Source organism: Lactuca serriola, chromosome 2 (genome assembly GCF_051521515.1).
Source record: "Lactuca serriola cultivar US96UC23 chromosome 2, Lser_US96UC23_V15, whole genome shotgun sequence".
Classification (NCBI taxonomy): domain Eukaryota; kingdom Viridiplantae; phylum Streptophyta; class Magnoliopsida; order Asterales; family Asteraceae; genus Lactuca; species Lactuca serriola.
In genome coordinates this window covers 43338751-43350143 of record NC_136409.1, presented here as the reverse complement: position 1 = coordinate 43350143, position 11393 = coordinate 43338751, and the positions used below count along the sequence as shown (strand labels likewise).

The 11393-nt window shown below is 36.0% G+C and overlaps 1 protein-coding gene across 1 annotated transcript; it reads right to left on the bottom strand.

Moving 5' to 3' along the window:
• Positions 1 to 9891: 9891 nt before the first annotated feature.
• On the bottom strand, positions 9892 to 10542 carry LOC145089197 (uncharacterized). The gene has a single exon (XM_079027668.1). The coding sequence runs from the start codon at positions 10540 to 10542 to the stop codon at positions 9892 to 9894; it is 651 nt and encodes a 216-aa protein (XP_078883794.1).
• Positions 10543 to 11393: the final 851 nt, after the last annotated feature.

The window sequence follows — 11393 nt, the reverse complement described above, 5'->3', positions numbered from 1 at the left end:
CTCTATCTCAATGGATAGAGAAAACAGAAGTTGTATTCGAAATCTGCGCATGCCCTGAAGAAAGAAAAGTAAAGTTTGCTGCTTTTACTTTCTCTGAACGCGCCCTAACATGGTGGAACGGCCACGTCCAGACACTAACCCTAGTGGTGGCGAACTCCATGGGTTGGGAAAACTTGAAACGAATGCTCCTTCGAGAATACTGCCCAAGAGGTGAGATTCAGAAGCTTGAACAGGAACTGTGGAACCTTTCGATGGTAGGCTCGGACATAGCAAGTTACACCAATAGGTTCAGTGACTTAATAACACTTTGTCCAGGAATGTTAATCCTGGAAAGCCAAAAGGTCAAGAGATACATCTGGGGACTATCACCCCAACTTCGAGGAAGTGTGTTAGCTTCCAAACCCATGACCTTCGCCAACGCCAAGGAACTGGCGCAATCTCTTGTTGATCATGGTGTCTGTCAAGGAGTCGCGGCTATCATGGTTGAACCAACCAAATGGAACAGCAACAACGAGATCAATGCCAACAACAACAACAAGAAGAAGAAATTCTGGAACAAAAGAAAGGGGCAAACTTCACAAGAACCTTCAAAGAAGAAAATGGTTGCGGTTCATGCTGCTACTACTCTCACCACAACTCCTGCTACCCCTGCGCCAACAAAACCATATGCGGGGAATCTGCCCAAGTGCAGCAAGTGCAACTACCATCACCACGGTAACTGCCGCGAGATGCACTGTAAAAACTGCGACAAGAAAGGGCACACAGCCCGTTTCTGTAAGGCGCCAGCACGACCGGTCACTCAAGTTCCTAGTACTGGGATAAGCCAGGCATGTTATGGGTGTGGAGAAACTGGGCACTTCAAAAGGGACTGCCCCAAGACAAGGAACGTTGGCGGTGTGGGGAGAGTGCTGGCAATAGGGCAGAATGAAGCAGTAGCAGACCCCACGGTGGTTACAGGTACGTTTCTACTCAACAACACTTATGCATGGATACTCTTTGACTGCGGTGCGGAGAGAAGTTTTGTGAGTCATAAATTCAAACAGCTACGTAGTCAAAAACCCAAACCACTCAATAAAATATGCACTGTAGAAATGGCAAACGGTAAAACAGAAAACGCAAGCGAGTTGTACGTAGGATGCACACTAAATTTAAACGAGCACTTGTTCCGAGTCGATCTTATGCCCATCTCGATAAGAAGTTTCGATGTCATCATCGGTATGGACTGGTTGAGTCTTCACCATGCCGATATACTTTGTCACGAAAGGGTCGTTCGCCTAAATCTGCCAAACGGCGAAACCCTTGTCATTTATGGTGACAAACCTAGTTCAAGTTTACAAATCATCTCCTGTGTTAAGGCACAAAAATATCTTCGTAAAGAATACCATGCCTTTCTAGCCCACGTAGTGGACCAGAAACAAGAACCAAAGAACATTAAAGACATTCCGGATGTCTGCAGCTTCCCAGATATTTTCCCAGAAGATCTTCCAGGAATTCCACCAGAACGCCAAGTTGAGTTCAGAATCGACTTAATCCCCGGAGCTACCCCAGTAGCAAAGTCGCCTTACCGTTTAGCCCCAGCCGAGATGCAGGAACTATCCAGTCAATTAAACGAGCTGCTGAGCAAGGGATTCATCAGACCGAGCTTCTCACCATGGGGAGCACCAGTCCTATTTGTGAAAAAGAAGGACGGATCCTTTCACATGTGCATCAATTATCGGGAGCTGAACAAACTGATGATCAAGAACCGATATCCCCTACCGTGCATAGACGATCTGTTCGACCAACTGCAGAGAGCAAGCTACTTCTCAAAGATCGATCTAAGATCTGGTTATCACCAACTGAGAGCGCTGGAAGGAGACATCCCTAAAACGGCTTTCCGAACACGTTATGGTCACTACGAGTTCGTAGTAATGCCCTTCGGATTGACAAATGCTCCAGCGGTGTTCATGGACTTGATGAACCGAGTATGTCGTCCCTTCCTGGATAAATTCGTGATCGTATTCATAGATGATATACTCATCTATTCTCGAAGCCAGGAAGAACACAGCCAACACCTCCGCCAAGTTTTGGAAACGTTGAGGGCAGAGAAGCTTTACGCAAAATTTTCCAAGTGCGAATTTTGGATTCGGAAAGTGGATTTCCTAGGACATGTAGTAAGCAAGGAGGCAATACACGTGGATCCTTCTAAGATCAAGGCAAGGACCCCTACAGAAATCCGATAATTTTTGGGACTTGCCGGGTATTACCGAAGGTTCATACAAAATTTTTCGAAGATTGTCAAACCACTTACCACCCTAACTCAGAAGAGTGTGACCTTCAATTGGGGAGAAAAAAACAAGACGCCTCGTTTCAGACGCTAAAGCGAGCTTTATGTAGTGCGCCTATCCTAACCTTGCCTGAAGGAACGGAGGACTTCGTGGTCTATTGCGATGCGTCAAACCAAGGACTTGGGTGTGTCCTGATGCAACGAGGGAAGGTCATCGCCTACACCTCAAGGAAACTAAAGACGCATGAAGTAAACTACACAACACACAATCTTGAGCTAGGAGCAGTCATCTTCGCTCTGAAGATATGGAGACACTACCTCTACGGCACAAAATGTACGATATTCACCGACCACAAAAGCCTCCAACATATTCTCAACCAGAAAGAACTCAACATGAGACAAAGACGGTGGGTAGAACTACTAAATGATTATGAATGCGAGATTCGGTATCATCCCGGAAAGGCTAACGTGGTGGCCGATGCACTCAACCGGAAGGAATACTCGGGCCGCAGAGTGAAGTCTTTAACCATGACAATCCATTCACACCTGTCCACACAAATCAAGGAAGCTCAGATAGAAGCCTTAACATCGGTAAATGTGGCAGGGGAATCATTAAGGGGAATGGATAAGAAGTTTGAGGTCAAGAATGATGGAGTTCATTACTTCATGGATCGGATCTGGACGCCGAAGATTGGCGGATTCAGAGAAGTCGTCATGAACGAAGCCCATAAAACACGATACTCCATACACCCCAGCTCCGATAAGATGTATCTCAACCTCAAGAAGTTTTACTGGTGGCCGAACATGAAGGCCGAAATTGCTACCTACGTGAGTAAGTGTCTGACGTGCGCCAAGGTCAAAGTAGAATATCAAAAGCCCTCAGGATTGTTGCAACAACCAGAAATACCAGAATGGAAGTGGGAACGTATAACCATGGATTTCATAACCAAACTACCCAGAACGGCAAACGGACTCAACACTATCTGGGTGATTGTCGATAGGTTAACTAAATCAGCTCACTTCCTACCAATCAAAGAGACGGATAAATTAGAGAAGCTAACTAGGACATACCTCAGAGAAATTGTACGACTACATGGTGTGCCCATATCCATTATCTTGGATCGAGATAGTAGGTTCATCTCAAGGTTCTGGCAGTCGCTACAAAAAGCTTTGGGGACATGGCTAGACATGAGTACCGCTTATCACCCACAAACCGACGCCCAGAGCGAGAGAACCATACAAACTCTAGAAGATATACTGAGGTCCTGCGTAATCGATTTTGGTAAGGCATGCGACACACATCTTCTTTTGGTCGAATTCTCGTATAATAACAGCTACCACACTAGTATCAAGGCTGCCCCGTCCGAAGCCCTCTACGGCCGCAAATGCAGGTCACCTTTGTGCTGGGCCGAAGTGGGGGACACACAGCTAGCAAAAGGACAAGCAACAGACAACACGCTCACTGGACCAGAAATCATAAGGGAATCTAGTTATATCATCATATATGTATCAAAATTGTCCAAGATTTCCTGGAAATCTAGTATAACATGTTCCTAATATGATGTTAGAAGCATCTTCAACATCACAGTGATGCCTTTACTAGGTATTATGTTAAGGTCTATTGCTCAAAGCAGGTCGTTTAGGACTAATACCTTTAAGTGTATACAATTTCACATGTCTTACAAGATTTTATCTGAAGACATTAACCCATTCATTGAAGTCGTCTCTATCGAATGTTATTGTTTTTCATCACATTAAAGAAAATGACATTACATGGTAATGAAAGTGGATTATATATCTCTACAAATTTTTATCAATATTCATTTAGTATTTTCAATATTTAATATTTAATTATTAACATCCTTTTAGTTTCCAAACACATTAATTTTCAAAGTCTAGGATCCAAGTTGTAAAACAAGTAAATTCTTAGGTATCCTTTATCCCATCCATTTGAATTTAACCCGATACATATCGATTATCAACTATATTCTACTATATAATTCCTATATTTATGTGATCGCTAATAACAAACTTAATTAGACATGTTTGATCCCATCTATGCATCAGAACACCCTTGACTAGGTATCCTTTATCACAAAAGATTTTGACCAGATCATCCAATTTGAAAAACTTGTGTGATCAGCCAATAACTTGGTTATAGAAATCTCGACAACACTCCAACCATCAAAAAATAACACTAACCGGTTAGGTATCGGTTATCCCACTAGTGCATACATGAGATGTGAGAGTGTTCCTTAAAATTGATTTGCATAGATTTAAGGTTCATAAAGGGTCTTTAATGTTTTTATAATTCTAGTTTAAAAACATATTATATCATGATTATTCCATGCATCCAATAAACCATGGTATACCTTTTAAAAATCTTATTTTTGTAAAATCACATTTTAACAATGTTCTTTTATTAAATTTGGTTTTTAAAAATTGACACGAACAAATGTTAATAACTAGTATTAAGTCTGACGTTTTAGCACTTTAGAACATTTGTAAACTTTTTAATAAAACTTCCTTTAATAAAATAAGGTTTGTAGTTTGATAAGTTACAAATCTCTATTTTAAATTTATATAATTTTAATCCCGAAATTCTTCCAGTTACTAGCTTTAACAATAAAGCTTGTTTTATTTTTAAAACTATTATACTATCTCATGTTAAAAGGTAAATTTCATTAAAACCAAACTCCTTTGTGATGTTTATTTATGTTCAAATATTAATTTGCATTTGAAAAACTAATTTATCTACCATAACATAGTAATAACAACATAAATATAAAACAACACAACCATATTGAAACACATGTGCATAAGCAAACCAAATAATGAGATTTTGTAAGCTATCAAAAAATGCCAAGTCTATTCCTAAAGAGACATTTAAAGGGACCAAAATTCTTTTAGTAATGTTATTGTAGAAGCTCCCACTAGAGAAAACATTCATTGCTTGCGAAAGTTGAAAAGCTTATTGAGAGTAATAATTGAATACAAACAACACTTTTAGGAAGTGTTGCAGGAAGTGTGACAAAAGCCCCAACACCCTTTAAGTGAGCTTCCAACAGTGACAACTTTAGTCACAATTCTAGGAAGTGTCACTAATTTGCCTACACACTTACATATTGCGAGAATTCACTTTTGGTCTTCAAAAATGGCTCCGTCTTCATTTCTTGTTATATTTTTGTATAAATAAATTATTTCTTAAAACTAATCTATTACTTACAAAAAATAAATGAGGAAAAACTAATCTATTTAATTATTATATACCAAATGAATAAATAAATATTACAATCATTTTTCAACAAATCAACACAAATAATAACGTAAATGTCATTGACCAGTTTATGCATATCATACACGTTTGTATACTAAAAATTATATAAAACAACTCTTTGTTTTTCGAAAACCACCTTAGTGACAAAAATGCATGTAAACTTTTCTCACCTACAAATAACAATTATAAATTTGTTAAAGAAAGTATCTATGAATTTTTCTTGCAAAGAGAAAACCATCCTAGTATTACAAAAACAAAGATTTCATCAACTTAACATAAAATCTAGCCAAGCTTGCAAATAATGGATCTGATACCAATTATTGGGATTTTATTCAAAAAATTGTTTCAAAAACATAAACATGGCAACAAAAGACGTAAGATTTAATCAAAATAAAACTAGTTTTATTTCCACCAAAAGATCATTTTGCAAGACTTAGAATGATTAAAATAACCATAGAAGGAAAATGTTACAACCTTTTAATACTTTGATCCTCATGAGAGGTTGGAAGTTGATGAAGTGTAGCAATAAGATCTAATAAGCTCTCTAGAAGTATCTGCCATTGCAAGACTATAACCATCAAAATATGCTAGTATAACACTTGTAATTTGTTGTTCACAAGCCTTAGAAATATATACCAAATATATATATTCAAAGGTGAACCAAAAAATTGACTTTTCTCCAGCACAAAATGTAAGAAAGGAAGAAGGAAGAAGGGCTTACAATTTCTAAAATTTGGTAGCCCTATAGGGAGTTATTTGCTCTTAGTTTTCATGCTCCAAAAGAGTAAGAAGATGAATTGCAAGAAATAGTTCTTAAATCTATCTCAAGGCTTTCTATTATTTACATCTCAAGTATCCATAAGCGTGGACCATAAAACATAAAGTAAAAACCAAGACCATATCTTACAAGTGTGCTGTAATGCATTAAACTAATCTAAAGTAACCAAACACCATCTTATATAAAATTCGGACATAAGGAGATAAAAACTAAGACTTTGAGTGTCTTTCACATAACCTCATGACTAGATGTTGTGTGTTTATGTATATATATATATATATATATATATATATATATATATATACATATATATATATACCAACATTATATAAAATCCTATCTTTATATACATTGATTCTTATATATATATATATATATATATATATATGTATGTATGTATATATACATACATACATACATATATATATATATATATATATATATATATAGTAAAAAATGTATGAATATCTCATTTATATAAAACTATATTTTACATAAATAAACTCAAAGTAGTTTATATAAAAATAACTTAGAAATTATCATACCTTATGATATATTTAATAAGTTGTTATTTCTCTAATAAGTATTATTTCCATAAATGATAAATTCCTAATTGTTAATAAAATATTATTTGCCAAAATAATGTTTTTCAATTTAGTACAAGTGTTGTGATATTTATTAATTATCAAATTATAATAATAAATAATATATTGATGGTAACTTGCTATAAGGTGTAACCTTATAGGATAATATGTTATTAGCAATATCATTCTATGATGACTCTTAGGCATACAAGATCTTTCAATTGATTTATACACAAGTGCTTGGGTTAAGGGCCAACAACAGGTATCCGAGCAGTTAGAACATCTGTTCTAAGATCTATTATTGAAAGAAGTTCAAAAACCATCTTTGAATCTAGAATATTAGAAAGAGAAGAAGAGGAAATCGTTGTACAATCATCCAGTTATGAAGACTAGTACACAAATAAAGAAGCGGGATTATGATATTTACACTTATTTATGGAATTTATTGTTGGATAAGGTGTCTCAGTCCATAACTATATTTAGTATGTACTTGACATCTCAACAATTAGATAGACAAAATCAGAATTAGGACACTTATGAATTTTTAATATATTATAAGTTCTAATATGTTAATATGAAATTGTGTTATTTAATTAGTATTGATCAAGAATTAATTTGGAATTAATTTTGTGAGCAAAAGAGACTAATTAAATATATGGGGATTGATTATGTAAATCATTCATTCTTATATAGTGGGCTTATGGTCCATGATTTACTAGATTGGGCTAGGACCCATTGGGTTGTCCATGGAATCTCCATGGAGGTTAAATGTAACACCCCATATTTTTTTTCAAACAAAACTTAATGCTATGTTTTAACCCAAAGTAAAGTTTTAACAAAAGAAAAAAAAAACACTTAACAAATCATCAGAGTTTAAACACAGTTTCAAAACAATTTCTTGGGTGTTACTAACATTGTATCAAATAAACCATAGTAAGCAAACCAAGATTTACAAGATCAAAGTCAAGTGTAACTTATGCTCCACTAAGTCTCCCATGGACTTCATTACTTCTAGATCACTTCACACCTTTAGCTATCTCCTGAGATACATGGCATTTAAAAAGAGATATGTAAGACAAAATGTCTCTTAAGTTACGTGGGTTTTAGACTTTCAAACATTTCAAGTATTTTCAAAGAAATTCATTTCTTACAAAACATAAATTGTCTTTGATATCATAACATTTACTTCCTTTCTCATTCCCAATGCCAAGGTGGAAAGAACAAATCAATCCACCAAGGTATCATAATAGGACATCTACTTCGCAACGGGGAGGTACCACTCCAGTAGATTCCTCTAGTGCCACTTACGAGGTATCATGTTCCAGATGGTTTTCATTGCATCATTGCATTCTTTCCTTTTTCATTAACATATAATCATTAAACATATTCAAAAGAAAAACATAAAATTTCAAAACATTTTTCCATAAGATACTTTAACATTTAGCCATGCACCCCAAAGTGCGGAAAAAGACCACACATACTCACTTAGTTCTCCAAATCTAGATTAGCTAGTCCTCTTATAGTTCTTTTTCTTAGATCAACACTTCTCAAACACCACCTATATACATAAAGGTGAAGGTCAACAAAATGACCAAAATACTCTTATAAGATTTTTAACATTTAGATATCCCCATAAGCTTATTTACTTTCTATTATCTTATATATAAAGTTTGAGGGAAATCGGAGGTCATTTAGTAGGTTTTCTATGAAAAACATACATTTCACAAAGCCTTTGACATGGCCCGTGTCATTTTGACACGCCCCCGTGTCAAAACTGTAGTTCACTATTTTGAGGAGAATTTTGCTAAAAGCTTTGTAACTTGTTTCCTAGACCTCCAAGGGCCACCAAACTTTACCAAATGGTTATTAAATATTAAATGAAGGTTATCAACTTATCAAATACTCAATTAACCCTTATCCTCATGATGACTTAATTATTAAGACCTTTATCAAAATGTTAAGTTCATAATACTTACAAACACTCAAATGAAGAGTTAAGAGTTCAAGTTGATCAAGAACACCCTTTAACCAATAACACTTATTCCCAAATCATCTAATACATCGTTGTGTGTTGTAAGTGCTTAATATTACAAAAATCTCATGTTAATCTCTTAATGGAGTTATGGAATGTCCAATTCCATTCCAACTTTCCCATTTTGCCCTTATGTCCAATAACTCTATATTTTCATCTAGGAATCATTAAAATCTTCTTGTTATTGCATTCAAATCATATTATTAGTATCAACTCATGCTTATGAGTATCATATACTCATAAAATGCTCACAAACAAAAGATTCCATTCTTTTCATCACATTTCACTCAATTCCATTCCAATTTTTAGCATATACATGATTCTACCGTCATGGATGAATTTGAGCATTCTAATTGGATGCGTTGCTGTCAAATATCATCTAGTTCATAGAATCCAATCTGATTTCATCACCAGTTGCAATATTCCCAATTTGGATTTTCTAGGGTTTGTGGAGCTTTTTACCCAAATCATCAAAACCATCAATGAAATGATTTGTTTTAGATTGGATCCATCAAAACCACACAAAAGGGGTTAGAAATCGAAATCCTAATCATCAAATCTTACTAAAATCGACATTGGGGTTTCACCCTCTTCACAACTTCGAATTTTATGGTTATTAGGGAAGAGTTTTTACCTTGCTAGCCTTGATTCCTTCTTTCCTTTGTTTGATTGCCCAATTCTCCTCCCGAATTACGCACTAAAAGTTCAAAAATAAAGTATTCACCATTAGATCTCTCTATTTCTTGCAAAATACATCTAGCATGAATGAGGGAAATATGCTTGCATCTTATTTCCTCAATTCTTCACTTATAGTCCCTCTAGTTTGTGCATTTTGTTAGTTAATACCATTACTTTTCATTTTCCCAACTCTAACATGTTTTATGACATTTTTATCCACTACCATCCTTATTTCATTTTTAAATTAAGTTTTAGGATGTTACAATTACCCACCGCTTAAGAGGATTTCTTCCTCGGAATCGCTTTATAGTCCACGATGGTAGGGTACATCCTCATCATTTCTTCTTTTGTCTCCCATGTGAGATTGGGGCCGAGCGCATGCTTCCATTTTAATAGAACCAAGTCAATTTCATTATTCCTTAGCTTTTTGGTCTTTATTTCTAGAATTTCCTCCGGTTCTTCTACCAGTCTCTTCTTCTTGTCAATTCTCAAGTCCTTCAATGGAATTGTCAATTCCTCTTTTCCAAAGTATTTCTTCAAGTAGCTTACATGAAAGGTATCATGTATTCCTTGGAGTCTTTTATGCAACTCCAACTTAAAGGCTTGGGTTCCAACCACTTTCAAGACCTTGAAGGGTGCAATGTATCTTTGACTCAATTTACCCTTCTTACAGAATCTCATAACACCTTTCCATGGGGAGACTTTCAACATTACTAATTCACCTTCTTTTATGTCGTAGGGTCTTTTCTTCAAACTTGCATAACTTCTTTGCCTATCTTGATCCGCCTTCATGTTATCTTGAATGACTTTTATCTTTTCATTTGTTAGCCTTACGTGTTCGGGACCCATGACTTTGTTCTCCCCAGCTTGAAGCCAACACAAGGGTGTTCTACACTTCCTTCCATACAATGTTTCATAAGGTGTCATTCTAATACTTGAGTGATAGCTATTATTATAAGAGAATTCCACCAAGGGTAAGTGATCGTCCCATTTTCCTCCAAAATCAATCATGCATGACCTCAACATATCCTCCAAAGTTTGATTGGTCCTTTCGGTTTGCCCATCCGTCTAAGGGTGGTACATAGTGCTCAAGCATATTTTTGTCCCCAGTTCTTGTAAGGATTTCCAAAATCTAGATGTAAATCTAGCATCCCTATCAGAAACTATGGTAAGTGGCACACCATGCAGTCTCACGACTTCATCAACATAGATCTTTGCAAGCTTTTCTAAAGGGGTTGATTTCTTTATGGCAAGGAAGAGTGAACTTTTAGTCAAAAGATCTACAATCACCAAAATGGAATCCTTCCCTTTACTTTTTCTTGGTAGAACCATCACAAAGTCCATAGCAATGTCTTCCCATTTCCCGGCCGGTGTTTGTAATGATTGCACCTTTCCATAAGGAAACTAGTGTTCTGCCTTGACTTGAGCACAAGTCAAACACTTGGAGATGTAATTCACCACTTTTGGTTTCATTTTGAGCCATCAAAAGTGTCTTCTCATATCCCTATAGGTGTAGGTATTCCCAGGATGAATGGAGTATTTGGACTTATGAGCCTCATCTAAAACTAGCTTTCGATTCTATCCATGTTTGGGGCCCAAATTCTTCTCTTAATGGTCATCAATCCTTGTTGATTTGCACCAAACTCGATCTTCTTTCCCAATTTCTCTTTCTTAACATTCTCTTCTTTTAGAGCTTCAACTTGGGCATTCTTGATCATATGGATTAAGTTGGATACCACCTCGATTCTCATTGATCTTCCTTTAATAGGTTTCTCATG

Excerpts from the sequence above, each read along its gene's own strand:
- LOC145089197 (XM_079027668.1), bottom strand. The coding sequence starts at position 10,542 with ATGACACCTTATGAAACATTGTATGGAAGGAAGTGTAGAACACCCTTG.